Source organism: Neoarius graeffei, chromosome 18, assembly GCF_027579695.1.
Source record: "Neoarius graeffei isolate fNeoGra1 chromosome 18, fNeoGra1.pri, whole genome shotgun sequence".
NCBI lineage: Eukaryota > Metazoa > Chordata > Actinopteri > Siluriformes > Ariidae > Neoarius > Neoarius graeffei.
In genome coordinates this window covers 61,744,393-61,760,559 of record NC_083586.1, presented here as the reverse complement: position 1 = coordinate 61,760,559, position 16,167 = coordinate 61,744,393, and the positions used below count along the sequence as shown (strand labels likewise).

Sequence of the window (16,167 nt, the reverse complement as noted above, 5' to 3'; positions counted from 1 at the left end):
AATGTTCACATTTCTGAAATTTTTGAGCCACTGTTTGTGAAGTTATTCGGGCTCTAGAATTTGCACATTTCGGGAACATTAAAGCCATTGTCAGTCAAGTGATTTGGGCTCTAGGAATTTCACTTGTGGAACATTGAAGCCATTGCTAGCTACGTGATTTGGGTTCTAGAATGTTCACATTTCTGAAATTTTAAAGCCACTGTTTGTGAAGTTATTCGGGCTCTAGAATTTCCACATTTCGGGAACATCAAAGCCATTGTCAGTCAAGTGATTTGGGCTCTAGAACTTTCACATATTGGGAACATTAAAGTCATTGCTAGTTGAGTGATTTGGGGTGTAGAATTTTCAGATTTTGAGAACATTAAAGCCATTGTCAGTCAAGTGATTTGGGCTCTAGAACGTTGCTGTTTCTGGAACAGTAAAGCAGTTGCTAGTTAAGTGATTTGGGCTCTAGGAATTTCACTCGTGGAACATTGAAGCCATTGCTAGCCATGTGATTTGGGTTCCAGAATGTTCACATTTCTGAAATTTTTAAGCCACTGTTTGTGAAGTTATTCGGGCTCTAGAATTTGCACATTTCGGGAACATTAAAGCCATTGTCAGTCAAGTGATTTGGGCTCTAGAACTTTCACATATTGGGAACATTAAAGTCATTGCTAGTTGAGTGATTTGGGGTCTAGAATTTTCAGATTTTGAGAACATTAAAGCCATTGTCAGTCAAGTGATTTGGGCTCTAGAACGTTGCTGTTTCTGGAACAGTAAAGCAGTTGCTAGTTAAGTGATTTGGGCTCTAGGAATTTCACTCGTGGAACATTGAAGCCATTGCTAGCCATGTGATTTGGGTTCCAGAATGTTCACATTTCTGAAATTTTTAAGCCACTGTTTGTGAAGTTATTCGGGCTCTAGAATTTGCACATTTCGGGAACATTAAAGCCATTGTCAGTCAAGTGATTTGGGCTCTAGGAATTTCACTTGTGGAACATTGAAGCCATTGCTAGCTACGTGATTTGGGTTCTAGAATGTTCACATTTCTGAAATTTTAAAGCCACTGTTTGTGAAGTTATTCGGGCTCTAGAATTTCCACATTTCGGGAACATCAAAGCCATTGTCAGTCAAGTGATTTGGGCTCTAGAACTGTCACATATTGGGAACATTAAAGTCATTGCTAGTTGAGTGATTTGGGGTGTAGAATTTTCAGATTTTGAGAACATTAAAGCCATTGTCAGTCAAGTGATTTGGGCTCTAGAACGTTGCTGTTTCTGGAACAGTAAAGCAGTTGCTAGTTAAGTGATTTGGGCTCTAGGAATTTCACTCGTGGAACATTGAAGCCATTGCTAGCCATGTGATTTGGGTTCCAGAATGTTCACATTTCTGAAATTTTTAAGCCACTGTTTGTGAAGTTATTCGGGCTCTAGAATTTGCACATTTCGGGAACATTAAAGCCATTGTCAGTCAAGTGATTTGGGCTCTAGGAATTTCACTTGTGGAACATTGAAGCCATTGCTAGCTACGTGATTTGGGTTCTAGAATGTTCACATTTCTGAAATTTTAAAGCCACTGTTTGTGAAGTTATTCGGGCTCTAGAATTTCCACATTTCGGGAACATCAAAGCCATTGTCAGTCAAGTGATTTGGGCTCTAGAACTGTCACATATTGGGAACATTAAAGTCATTGCTAGTTGAGTGATTTGGGGTGTAGAATTTTCAGATTTTGAGAACATTAAAGCCATTGTCAGTCAAGTGATTTGGGCTCTAGAACGTTGCTGTTTCTGGAACAGTAAAGCAGTTGCTAGTTAAGTGATTTGGGCTCTAGGAATTTCACTCGTGGAACATTGAAGCCATTGCTAGCTATGTGATTTGGGTTCCAGAATGTTCACATTTCTGAAATTTTTAAGCCACTGTTTGTGAAGTTATTCGGGCTCTAGAATTTGCACATTTCGGGAACATTAAAGCCATTGTCAGTCAAGTGATTTGGGCTCTAGGTCTTTTTTTTTTTTTAAATTCCAGGAACTTTAAGGCCATTGTCAGTCAAGTGATTTGGGCTCTAGGAATTTCACTTGTGGAACATTGAAGCCATTGCTAGCTACGTGATTTGGGTTCTAGAATGTTCACATTTCTGAAATTTTAAAGCCACTGTTTGTGAAGTTATTCGGGCTCTAGAATTTCCACATTTCGGGAACATCAAAGCCATTGTCAGTCAAGTGATTTGGGCTCTAGAACTGTCACATATTGGGAACATTAAAGTCATTGCTAGTTGAGTGATTTGGGGTGTAGAATTTTCAGATTTTGAGAACATTAAAGCCATTGTCAGTCAAGTGATTTGGGCTCTAGAACGTTGCTGTTTCTGGAACAGTAAAGCAGTTGCTAGTTAAGTGATTTGGGCTCTAGGAATTTCACTCGTGGAACATTGAAGCCATTGCTAGCTATGTGATTTGGGTTCCAGAATGTTCACATTTCTGAAATTTTTAAGCCACTGTTTGTGAAGTTATTCGGGCTCTAGAATTTCCACATTTTGGGAACATTAAAGCCATTGTCAGTCAAGTGATTTGGGCTCTAGGAATTTCACTTGTGGAACATTGAAGCCATTGCTAGCTATATGATTTGGGTTCCAGAATGTTCACATTTCTGAAATTTTAAAGCCACTGTTTGTGAAGTTATCCGGGCTCTAGAATTTCCACATTTCAGGAACATTAAAGCCATTGTCAGTCAAGTGATTTGGGCTCTAGAACGTTGCTGTTTCTGGAACAGTAAAGCAGTTGCTAGTCAAGTGATTTGGGCTCTAGGAATTTCACTCGTGGAACATTGAAGCCATTGCTAGCTATGTGATTTGGGTTCCAGAATGTTCACATTTCTGAAATTTTAAAGCCACTGTTTGTGAAGTTATTCGGGCTCTAGAATTTCCACATTTCGGGAACATTAAAGCCATTGTCAGTCAAGTGATTTGGGCTCTAGAACTTTCACATATTGGGAACATTAAAGTCATTGCTAGTTGAGTGATTTGGGGTGTAGAATTTTCAGATTTTGAGAACATTAAAGCCATTGTCAGTCAAGTGATTTGGGCTCTAGAACGTTGCTGTTTCTGGAACAGTAAAGCAGTTGCTAGTTAAGTGATTTGGGCTCTAGGAATTTCACTCGTGGAACATTGAAGCCATTGCTAGCTATGTGATTTGGGTTCCAGAATGTTCACATTTCTGAAATTTTTAAGCCACTGTTTGTGAAGTTATTCGGGCTCTAGAATTTCCACATTTTGGGAACATTAAAGCCATTGTCAGTCAAGTGATTTGGGCTCTAGGTCTTTTTTTTTTTTTTTAATTCCAGGAACTTTAAGGCCATTGTTCCTGCAGTGCTGTGGGCTGAGCGCTCACACTGAGAGAGGCGCGTGCTCGCGGGGAACGTGCCTGTGAGCGCGCTCACCTCCGAGTCAGTCACTGAGTGTGACGTCACTGTGTGGGTGTCGTGTGAGAGGAGGCGCTCGCGCACAAGCAGAACCCAGTCGGTGTTTGTTGGCCGCTCTGAGATCAGTTCCATTCCCATCAGCGCTGATGGAGTGAGAACACCTCCCTCTCTCCCTCTCTCTCTCTCTCTCCTCTAACTCAGTGAACTCGGCCATGACTCCGCCGCGGTGGGATTAAAGTGTCCGGAGGATCAGTGTGTCCAGCGGTGAGTGTGTGTGTGTGTGTGTGTGTGTTTATAAATGTTAGTGAAGTATCGAACCTCACCAGCTCCGTGTAGAGTCGGTGAACCAGACGGTGTTTATCCACATTTAGTCCAAATACATGTTTAAAAACACTTCCGTTTTAAAGATGAAGTTAATCAGCACTGGGTTTGTATAGTGGGGGGAATAACCTTTACAGCAAAACGAGAACTAGGACTCTGGATAAATGTCTACAGGTCTGTACACCAAATCTAACCGAGGACTTTTATTTCATCATTAATGTATATACATATATATTTATTTAATTTTTTTTACATCATATCTATAATATATTTAATCCAGATGTTGTAAATGAGTCTCGCGCTGGAAGTTTTTGCGTGTTTCAGCTGTCCGTCGGTGATCATTAATCAGGAAGAGCAGCGCCTCTAGTGGTCAGAGTTCAGAACTGCAGCACAGCGCCACTGATGGACAGAGAGACCCTGAAGCCCAGTGCACTGCCCAACCAGCAGGGCTCAGGAACTGGCATCCAGAGTTCACCCCTTTACAACAATTCCCTCTAACATCCTGTGTGTTTTTAAACCGTGTATCATTTTGAATGCGCTCTCACTTTAAAGTTACTCCTGCGACTAAATATTATATCAGCAACGTTTACAGCCTCATGGGGCTTTTCAAGATATCGCAACTTCCAAACCAGATGATGAAATTCTGATTTGATCTGCGTTCTGTTTGAATTTTATACTGAAATATCGCGGCACGGTGGTGTAGTGGTTATCGCTGTCGCCTCACAGCAAGAAGGTCCAGGCGGGTTCGAGCCCCGTGGCCGGCGAGGGCCTTTCTGTGTGGAGTTTGCATGTTCTCCCCGTGTCCGCGTGGGTTTCCTCCGGGTGCTCCGGTTTCCCCCACAGTCCAAAGACATGCAGGTTAGGTTAACTGGTGACTCTAAATTGACCGTGAGTGTGAATGGTTGTCTGTGTCTATGTGTCAACCCTGTGAAAGGTGTACCCCACCTTTCGCCCGTAGTCAGCTGGGATAGGCTCCAGCTTGCCTGCGACCCTGTAGAACAGGATAAAGCGGCTAGAGATAATGAGATGAGACACTGAAATATCGTAAAAGTTTGTTTATAGTGATAATTAATTTGCACTACCAGCGCAAATTGTTACTCTCACGCAGGATCTTTCTGTGTTCTTATTATTATTCTCCTAACGTTTTTTAGGATGCTATTTCTCCCTCAGTTTTCAACCATCACTAAATTGCACATGAAGAATACCTCTGGGCTATGGCTTTTGGTGCTGATCTGGATCGCTGATCCAGATCCATGAAAAATGGGATTTTTTTTCAATCAATTATAACACTGTCAATTTTCATGATTTTTTTCAATAAGTTTTTTATTATTATTATTTTGTTCAGGGCAGCAGGGCACAACTTTTCCTCATTAAGCGTCATTCTCTATCTCTCACCATTTCGGATCTATAGGGTACGGTAACCAGACGTCCCAGTTTGTAACAGCTAGCACAAATTAATGTGACTTTAGTCACAGTCTGTGTCTAGTTTTTGTTTGTTTGTTTACATCGGCCCCTGCAATAACCTGGCAACTTGTCCAGGGTGGGTGTACCCCGCCTTTCGCCCGTAGTCAGCTGGGATAGGCTCCAGCTTGCCTGCGACCCTGTAGAACAGGATAAAGCGGCTACAGATAATGGATGGATGGATGTTTACATTGGTTATCTTGAAATAATGTCTTACCTGAATCGGGTTCATTTGCGTCCATGAACCAGAGAAGTAGTGAAATAATAGATAATATACCACAAAGTAATGACCCAGTGTTTACAAAAGTAACTTCGGTCCGCCTCGCTGGGGTCCAGACGGTGTTGCTGTCAAGGAGTGTGGCCTGTTGTCTAAGCAACAGTAGTATGTGTTTTAAAATGTGACCCAGATAATGGTTCTGGGAGTTCTGAAGGGTGGGATTGGGGTTCAGTGTTTGTGTTTCAGGAGCACATTTTAAAATTCTGGGCCTGTGCACTCAGTTAAGTTAGGGTTCAGGAAGAAATACATAAGAATGTTGATGGGCAAGTGAGAAGAAATGAAACTAAGAGGGTATAGGTGTGTTTACGCTGGAAAACACACACACCTACACCTTTAAATATCGAGGCAGACACACTCCCAGAACGTACTCTCAGTTTCATTTTACTAAAATGACAGTCACTTCAGTCACGTTTTACTCTGCCTGGGACACAACCTGACAGTCATGAGACATCGCAAACACAGTGATGGTTGTTTACAAACTGGCTATAAAGTTTTACTTTGTGCTGCTGAGCTTAATCTGTACAACGAAACAAAAACTAGTGAGTGACTTGGGTTCTTAAGCTTGTCACCTGCGAGGTACGACTCTTTTTTTTTTTTTTTTTTTTTTTTACCCAGAATCCCAATTGCTTGGTCTGTATTTTTTAAAAAAGCCTGTCGGCTAATCAAAAGGAGCCCGAAAACAAGCCCTTGAAACATGAAATCTAACCCTCACACACCCTGTACATGCAACTTCACGCAGCGGAATAACAATTTCAATAGCTAGGTTCGAAAAAGTTTTTGGTTTATCACAGACATGATCATAAATAACAGTAAAACTGAACATGTGACTTGGAAACATTCTTAATAAAATGATGAAACTGCATAAGAAACATCCAAATGTCTAGTATGAAAACTATATACGGTATACGGTACACACACATACATACAAAAGTGGGTGGCACGGTGGTGTAGTGGTTAGCGCTGTCGCCTCACAGCAAGAAGGTCCGGGTGGGTTCGAGCCCCGTGGCCGGCGAGGGCCTTTCTGTGTGGAGTTTGCATGTTCTCCCCGTGTCCGCGTGGGTTTCCTCCGGGTGCTCCGGTTTCCCCCACAGTCCAAAGACATGCAGGTTAGGTTAACTGGTGACTCTAAATTGAGCGTAGGTGTGAATGTGAGTGTGAATGGTTGTCTGTGTCTATGTGTCAGCCCTGTGATGACCTGGCGACTTGTCCAGGGTGTACCCCGCCTTTCGCCCGTAGTCAGCTGGGATAGGCTCCAGCTCGCCTGCGACCCTGTAGAACAGGATAAAGCGGCTACAGATAATGAGATGAGATGAGGTCCAGTGAGGTCAGTTTTATGTGGAAATGATCTGTAGGTTTTCCTGAGCATCTTCCAGAACCAGCCGCAGTTCTTCTGGACACTTTGACTGTCGCACTCGCTTCTTCATTTTGCACCGAAACCCAGCAGCCTTCGTTACGTTTTCTTTTTTTATCTGAAAAGTGCGCTCTTATGGAATATGCTGCTCAGAGAGAAACTTTTTCTTCTGTAACATTTAATTTTGTGCTGGAAAAAACAAACAAATGTTTGGAACTCTAAAATGTTTTGGTAATGTGACTTGATAATGTAGAAATCATAAAATAGAAATCGATCAAGTTTGTGAGGGTCTAAGACTTTTGCACAGTATAAAAACTGAGTTTTCACTCAGTAACCAAACACTACTTGATTTAGTTGTAAAAGGTCGTCCGTGGGTGTAAATGAGTCAAAAGTTGACTGGCTCGTGATTCTTATCATCATGTTTTACCGCCCTCACTGCACGTCCATAACACCGCTGACATTTTAGGACTTTTAATGGTGAACTAACGGCTTTAAAGATATTTTCAGAACCGATAAGACTTGGACTAAGTATAGCTTTAACGGTTTGGTTTCTTTGTTGGTTGTACTTTTAAGTTACAGATTTTGAAAATTCAGCTCACTTTATTTCCTTTTAGCTTTACCTTTTCATTCACAAGCAAAAACAAAAAAAAACCCACCTCATCATCACTCAGCACTTAAACCTCAGACGCAAAAAACCAGTGTCATTTTTTAAGGTGTGATTCTCGTTTTCTTGTAAAGTGTTCAGTTCCCATAAAGCAACACTTCCAGGAAGTCACTCAGACAGGTTCAGTGCTCATAGTGAAACAACTCGAGGGCTTTTTTAAAATGTTTTTTTGCTGAGTGACACACAGCCTGTATGACACACGGTCATGTGACACCATACACGCCAACGAGTCTGTGTTCCAGTGATGTCCAAACACATAACGGTGGGTCTCCAGTGCATGGATCAAATCCCACAGTGGCATTGTTGAGGGTGGAAGAGACTCATAACACACGACTAAAATAAAAATCTGGAATTCAGTTCCATTAATTCGACTAACTGTCACACGCATTCATCCTATGGTTCATTTTTCTCAGATTAACTTTTGTTGATGGTTTATTGACTTATTTTTTAAGAACCCACAAACCTCAGCCTTCCTTCCTTTTTTTTTTTTGTTTCTGTGACAAGAAGTAACTGGATGAGCAACTTTATTATTATTGAGTCTGGACTGACAAGTTGTTTGTCAGAATGGTACAGTACTATACCTCATTAGTGAGCTCTCGTAAAATATTGCTGCCTTCGTCGGCCTTTAACTGAGGCTACGTTTACATTAGACCGTATCTGTCTCGTTTTCTTCGCGGATGCACTGTCCGTTTACATTAAACCACCTGGAAACGCCGGGAAACGGGAATCCGCCAGGGTCCACGTATTCAATCCAGATCGTGTCAGCTCCGGTGCTGTGTAAACATTGAGAATACGTGGATACGCTGTGCTGAGCTCTAGCTGGCGTCGTCATCGGACAACGTCACTGTGACATCCACCTTCCTGATTCGCTGGCGTTGGTCATGTGACACGACTGCTGAAAAACGGCACGGACTTCCACCTTGCATCACCTTTCATTAAAGAGTATAAAAGTATGAAAATACTGCAAATACTGATGCAAATACTGCCCATTGTGTAGTTATGATTGTCTTTAGGCTTGACATCCTTCCACTTGCAAGTGGTAAGTGATATGCGCTGGGATCACACACACAGCGGCTCAGTCCCGAATCACTGCTTGTGCACTTCACTCGCGCGCTCTGTGAGCTGCGCAGGGCCGGAGTGTGCACCCTCCAGAGGGCACTCGCTGTTCAGGGCGGAGTGATTTGGAGCGCAGGATGCCTGCGGAGCCGAGCGTATCCGTGTATTGGTGTTGCTGTGTGCACGCAAATCGTTTTAAAAACGTTAATCTGATGATCCGCTGATACGGTCTAATGTAAACATGGGCTGAATCAGCTGTTTTGCAATTAAAGCTAGACTGCCTTTCAGATTTTTATGCCTCCGCCACCTTAAGGTACAGGAGGCATTATGTTTTCGGGTTGTCCGTCTGTCCGTCCGTCCATGTGTGCATCCCGAAACCTTGTGAACACGATAACTCAAAGGCTAATGAAAGGAATTTCACCAAACTTTCACCATTTGTGCACTTTGGGACAAACATGAACTGATTAGATTTTGAGATCAAAAGGTCTAAGGTCAAGGTCACTGTGAGGTCAAATATCTGTCCAAAAACCTTGTGAACACAATATTTCCAAGGCTGATACAAGTAATTTCACCAGGTCAAGATTACTGTGAGGTCAAATGTCCATCCCCAAATCACAACTTAATAAGGCGTGTAGTTTACCGGGCCGAGGCATCCCCATCGACGCCGTTGGCGTCAAGTTCTATCTAGTTCAAATGGTCATAAAAAGAATTTCCCCCTGACACCCAGTTATTTTTGTTCAGTTGACCGAAAGCTACTGAATTTAAATCACAGACTTCCAATTTTTAGTTTTTTTTTTTTTAAATAGAACAATTAATGGGGCGGCACAGTGGTGTAGTGGTTAGCGCTGTCGCCTCACAGCAAGAAGGTCCGGGTTCGAGCCCCGTGGCTGGCGAGGGCTTTTCTGTGTGGAGTTTGCATGTTCTCCCCATGTCCGCGTGGGTTTCCTCCGGGTGCTCCGGTTTCCCCCACAGTCCAAAGACATGCAGGTTAGGTTAACTGGTGACTCTAAATTGAGCGTAGGTGTGAATGTGAGTGTGAATGGTTGTCTGTGTCTATGTGTCAGCCCTGTGATGACCTGGCGACTTGTCCAGGGTGTACCCCGCCTTTCGCCCGTAGTCAGCTGGGATAGGCTCCAGCTTGCCTGCGACCCTGTAGAACAGGATAAAGCGGCTAGAGATAATGAGATGAGAACAATTAATGAATTTATCTCCACGTGTCCCTAAACTCTCCGCTATTTTTTCCTGCTTCACCATGACCCAGTTCAAGATACTACGTCATGCATCACATGGTGGGCTTTCCCCGTTCACGCAAAGCACTGTGGGAAACAAATTTGAAACAGGAGAGAAAAATGGAGGACGTGAGTGTGCGAATGAAGCGTGAAAGACCGACTACAGTAACGGAAAGAAAGCGAGAAGAAAAGACGTTATGTTATATACGAAGGAAAGGAAACACAGGACCAAACTAATAAATATTGGCGCTCAGCGAGCACCTCGGTGTGATCAGCTGTTCATTTAGCGACAGAATGATGGAACTGTCAGTGCACGCTCAAAGGGAAACCTGTAGATGGCAGTAATGCAACACTGTGGATGCCAGCTGCCGTAAAACCCAAAAGAAGAAGAAGGTAAACCTGCGCATGCGCACACGGACTTCCTCTGTCTGCTTGACTGCGCGAAGCGAGCGATTTCATGCACATTATTTGCTTTAATCCCCTCAAATTAAATAACTTCCCAGCCACAGAATGGCCTGATATTTTGAGAGATCTCATCTCATCTCATTATCTCTAGCCGCTTTATCCTGTTCTACAGGGTCGCAGGCAAGCTGGAGCCTATCCCAGCTGACTACGGGCGAAAGGCGGGGTACACCCTGGACAAGTCGCCAGGTCATCACAGGGCTGACACATAGACACAGACAACCATTCACACTCACATTCACACCTACGGTCAATTTAGAGTCACCAGTTAACCTAACCTGCATGTCTTTGGACTGTGGGGGAAACCGGAGCACCCGGAGGAAACCCACGCGGACACGGGGAGAACATGCAAACTCCACACAGAAAGGCCCTCGCCAGCCACGGGGCTCGAACCCGGACCTTCTTGCTGTGAGGCGACAGCGCTAACCACTACACCACTGTGCTGCCTATTACAGAAATATACATATCACAATGACCGCATTTCAGAGGGAACTAAATTTCACCAGTTTTATGAAATCGAAAGGCCGTCTCGCTTTAATTAAAGGATGCTGTCTGAGTGAGTGCTCTCAGGTCTGAGCATAGAGGCTCGATAAAGAAGTTTTACCAAGCAACAGAAACACTTGATTTAATGATTCAAATGATTTAATAAGCATCTCAAAACAAATCTTCTACACTCACCACGATAATGTTAAATGAGTTGAGTAGAGTCCATACTTACTTTTCCACCAACACTGTAGCCTACACACACACACTCCCCGGCCACTTTAATAGGAACTTGTTGTTGATCCTAAGATCCCTGTTCTTGGCTGCAGGAGTGGAACCCAGTGTGTTCTTCTGTTCTGCTGTTGCATGCTGAGATGCTTTTCTGCTCACCACGGTTGTAAAGAATGATTACATGAGTTACTATATCCTTCCTGGCAAAAAAGCTCAAATCACGAATCCGTCCATTTCCCTCTGACCCTCTCTTATCAACAAGGCGTTTATTTCCACCCACAGAACTTTCATTCACTCACTCGATGTTTTTTTTTTCTGCACCATTCTGTGTAAACTCGAGAGACTGTTGCGTGTGAAAACCCCAGGAGATCAGCAGTTTCTGAAATACTCAAACCAGTCCATCTGGCTCAAACCAACACCCATACCACAGTGAAAGAAAGGCACACTTCACTGTGAGATCACAATTTTTCCCATTCTGATGTTTGAACATTGTGAACATTAACTGAAGCTCTTGATTTGTATGTGTGTGCTTGTATGCACTGGCTTGGCTGATTAGAGAACTGCAGAAAACAGTAGGTGGAGTGTGTGTGTGTATACACACACACACACACACACACACACAGAGTGGTGCTTGAAAGTTTGTGAACCCTTTAGAATTTTCTATATTTCTGCATAAATATGACCTAAAACATCATCAGATTTTCACACAAGTCCTAAAAGTAGATAAAGAGAACCCAGTTAAACAAACGAGACAAAAATATTATACTTGGTCATTTATTTATTGAGGAAAATGATCCAATATTACATATCTGTGAGTGGCAAAAGTATGTGAACCTCTAGGATTAGCAGTTAATTTGAAGGTGAAATTAGAGTCAGGTGTTTCAATCAATGGGATGACAATCAGGTGTGAGTGGGCACCCTGTTTTATTTAAAGAACAGGGATCTATCAAAGTCTGATCTTCACAACACGTTTGTGGAAGTGTATCATGGCACGAAGAAAGATTTCTGAGGACCTCAGAAAAAGCGCTGTTGATGCGCATCAGGCTGGAAAAGGTTACAAAACCATCTCTAAAGAGTTTGGACTCCACCAATCCACAGTCAGACAGATTGTGTACAAAAGGAGGAAATTCAAGACCATTGTTACCCTCGCCAGGAGTGGTCGACCAACAAAGATCACTCCAAGAGCAAGGCGTGTAATAATCTGTGAGGTCACAAGGGACACCAGGGTAATTTCTAAGCAACTGAAGGCCTCTCTCACATTGGTTAATGTTAATGGGCGGCACGGTGGTGTAGTGGTTAGCACGGTCACCTCACAGCAAGAAGGTTCTGGTTTCGAACCCAGCGGCCGGCGAGGGCCTTTCTGTGTGGAGTTTGCATGTTCTCCCCATGTCTGCGTGGATTTCCTCCGGGTGCTCCGGTTTCCCCCACAATCCAAAGACATGCAGTTAGGTTGATGTGGGGCGGCCTTGGGCTGAGGTGCCCTTGAGCAAGGTACCGAACCCCTGACTGCTCCCTAGGTGCTCTGGTGTGGCTGCCCACTGCTCTGAGTGTGCGCGCGCGTGTTCACTGCTTCAGATGGGTTAAATGCAGAGGATGAGTTTCACGGTACTTGAAGTGTGCATGTGACAAATAAAGGTTTTTTAATGTTCATGAGTCCACCATTAGGAGAACACTGAACAACAATGGTGTGCATTGCAGGGTTGCAAGGAGAAAGCCACTGCTCTCCAAAAAGAACATTGCTGCTCGTCTGCAGTTTGCTAAAGATCACGTGAACAAGCCAGAAGGCTATTGGAAGTGTTTTGTGGACGGATGAGACCAAAATAGAACTTTTTGGTTCAAATGAGAAGCGTTCTATTTGGAGAAAGGAAAACACTGCATTGCAGCATAAGAACCTTATCCCATCTGTGAAACATGGTGGTGGTAGTATTATGGTTTGGGCCTGTTTTGCTGTATCTGGGCCAGGACGACTTGCCATCATTGATGGAACAATGAATTCTGAATTATACCAGCGAATTCTACAGGAAAATGTCAGGACATCTGTCCATGAACTGAATCTCAAGAGAAGGTGGGTCATGCAGCAAGACAACGACCCTAAGCACACAAGTCATTCTACCAAAGAATGGTTAAAGAAGAATAAAGTGAATGTTTTGGAATGGCCAAGTCAAAGTCCTGACCTTAATCCAATGGAAAAGTTGTGGAAGGACCTGAAGCGAGCAGTTCATGTGAGGAAACCCACCAACATCCCAGAGTTGAAGCTGTTCTGTACGGAGGAACGGGCTAAAATTCCTCCAAGCCGGTGTGCAGGACTGATCAACAGTTACCGGAAATGCTTAGTTGCAGTTATTGCTGCACAAGGGGGTCACACCAGATACTGAAAGCAAAGGTTCACATACTTTTGCCACTCACAGATATGTAATATTGCATAATTTTCCTCAATAAATAAATGACCAAGTATAACATTTTTGTCTCATTTGTTTAACTGGGTTCTCTTTATCTACTTTTAGGAGTTGTGTGAAAATCTGATGTTTTGGGTCATATTTATGCAGAAATATAGAAAATTCAAAAGGGTTCACAAACTTTCAAGCACCACTGTACATACACTTTTTTTTTAATTTTCACAGTTGTAGAAATCACAACCAACATTATCAGTTATATTCAGGGGTCCAGGCACCGAAGTCAAGCCAGACCTTATTCCATCAGTGGAATGTTCAGTCATAGAACATTTCAAGGCTCCAAAAAAATGACAAATTTTAAAGAATGTTAATGAAATAAATGTATTCACTGGGAAAGGGGTCACTGGCACTGAGAACCAGTGTATGCTAAAATGTCATAATTGTTGATTTATCAAATAGACAACACTGTACATGCCCATTCAGATGCTCCACCACTGGAGTGAACTTCATGCACGTAGCAAAAACTTAATTTCCTGAAAATTTAAACCTTTTTTTAATTTTTATTTTATCTCTTCCCCTTCTCACAGATACCTGCCCCATGTCGTGTACAGGTCTGAAACGAACACTGGAGCCAGAGGATAAGGACGAGCCCAATACCCAGCCCAAGATGGCAGCCGTATGGGCAGAGTCTTCCATGGCGTACTCATGGCAGAGGCAGACAGTTCTGCAGCTCTCGCTTCAGAAACTGTGCCATGTTCCATCTCTGGGCCGCCGCGTCCTCATTACTAACACGCTCCGGCTCATTCAGGAGGAAATCAGCCACCAGGGGGCGCCGTGTCCGAGACCCCCGGCCGAACAGAACCAGAAATTTCCACAGCATCAAGCACTTGAAGTCAGTTTGACTCCGGCATGGGTTCTAGAGCAGGACGGTGAGCCAGATTTCTCTCCAGACGCTTCCATTTCACCCAAGGATGGGTTCGCCTCAACATTACCAGAACTCAATGAGCCAAACACCTCATCATCCTCTCTCTCTGAACCGGGTACAAATGGAATCGAAAAAGAAACTCCAATGCAGACCATCTGCCTTGAGCCTCACTTTGACTTTGTGCAGCCCACCTTAAACCACACCTCCTCACCAATACACCCCTCCCCATGCCCAGCAATCCTTCCTGACCTCTCGCTGGACGATTTCCTCTTCTCAGACCTTGACAACTTCCTGTGCGAGTTGAACCCTTGCACCTTGAACCTGAGTCCTGGTCAGGGTTCACAGTCAAAGGTTGTCTCCATGGCAACGGATGACCTCATGAGGAGTTTGACAAACCAGCCACTCAAAACGGACCTCAATGAACTGGAACACATTATGGAGGTGCTGGTTGGATCGTAAGACCAGAATTTATTAAAGAATTGGACTTGTATATTTAAATTGCGATTTTAAAAAAATAATTGTTCAAAATAAGTCAGATTAAACACCGCTAAAAACATAAGGCAAATTGAATTACTGCAGTGTTGTGAATTATGGGCTGTGGTCCAACCCAGTCGCCATGGAAACGATTGTATATTTATTTTCGCTTGTATTTATTATATGGCAGTTAAAACAGGGATGTAATATATGAGATTTTTTCAGCTCTATTTTTGTTTTAAGAGATTTTACACTTTTATAAATATGAAGGCACACTATTTTGCTACTGAAATGACTATGAAATAAAGGTGATGGTTTTGTAGATATATGGCTCGTTTCTTTCCTCTCAAATGTAATATCGTTTCACAGTTGTTCTACTGAACTTAAATTTGATTTCTTTAAGCCTGAATGATTCCTCAAGGCAAATTCCACAAGGACTGAAATCACATCACCACGCCCAACATAGCGGAAAAGCCAGAATGTGCTGATGTCAACTTGGCAAATATTTTATGCTACAAATTCAATAGGATTCACACACTTTAAAAATAAAATTCCCCCCCCCCAAAAAAAAAACAAAAACAGGTTTGAGTATCTACTTCCTGATTTGTCAAATCAGGTCTTATGTACAGGACTTACTTTACAGACCACACCCACTCAAACCAGTAAACAATCCTGGCTAGTTCGCCTATTTCTTATGCTAACTGTACATACTTTGACTCATCTCCACTGCACAAACTCCAAATCTGATGACACGGCAGAGGAACTTTTGCTTCGCTCCTGTAGAAGATAAAGGGCATGTTTTAAACACTGAGTGACCAGATATTTATTCCATTCTTAGCACAGTCAATTACTTCACACTGAATTCAATGAGAGTTAATTTTGTATTGGGAAGAAAGTAACAATTTTATTAGCAGCTCATCCAGCCATAGGCCAAGCCAGAGGAGCTTACGCGTTCAAGGGTTGTCTGCCGTCGTTGTCTGTCTACAATTTACAAGAAGAGTCATCAGGAGATGACATATCCCCCCGGCCCCCACATGAAAACCCACTCCAAATTTTCCCTAAGTTGAATTGGTTACCATAGAAATAAGGGAAAAAATATTCACAGAAATCCCAAAATGTCAAAAGGCACAACAACTCTAGTCACTTAACATAACTGTCAGGTTTTGTGAAAAATATCCTAATAGTTTGAGTATGCTTCGGAAGCTAAAATGTTTACAGACAGATACTGTAGCTATGTCCCCCTGCATTATATGCCAAGGGGATTTAAAAAAATAAAAATTCGCTACAGGATTGATCGGATTTCGATCAAATTCACATACAACATTCTCCAGGTGGGAGTGCATAAAAGTTGTCAAGATGGTGGCACCACCCATTATATTTACAATTTTATGGGCGTTTGAAATTTTTAGGTGACTCGTCACATTAAACATTACTCTTCGCAAACT

The 16,167-nt window shown here is 42.8% G+C and overlaps 1 protein-coding gene across 1 annotated transcript; it reads left to right on the top strand.

Annotated features, from left to right (window-relative positions):
- The first annotated feature begins 3,517 nt into the window (after nt 1–3,517).
- Nucleotides 3,518–15,025, top strand: sertad2a (SERTA domain containing 2a). The gene is made up of 2 exons (XM_060899588.1): nt 3,518–3,659; nt 13,911–15,025. Exon 2 carries the CDS (start codon nt 13,922–13,924, stop codon nt 14,705–14,707), a length of 786 nt encoding a protein of 261 aa, XP_060755571.1. The 5' UTR covers nt 3,518–3,659; nt 13,911–13,921; the 3' UTR covers nt 14,708–15,025.
- The last annotated feature ends 1,142 nt before the right edge of the window (nt 15,026–16,167 follow it).

Bases quoted from the DNA above. Each gene is read 5' to 3' on its own strand.
- sertad2a (XM_060899588.1), top strand. From the start codon at position 13,922: ATGTCGTGTACAGGTCTGAAACGAACACTGGAGCCAGAGGATAAGGAC.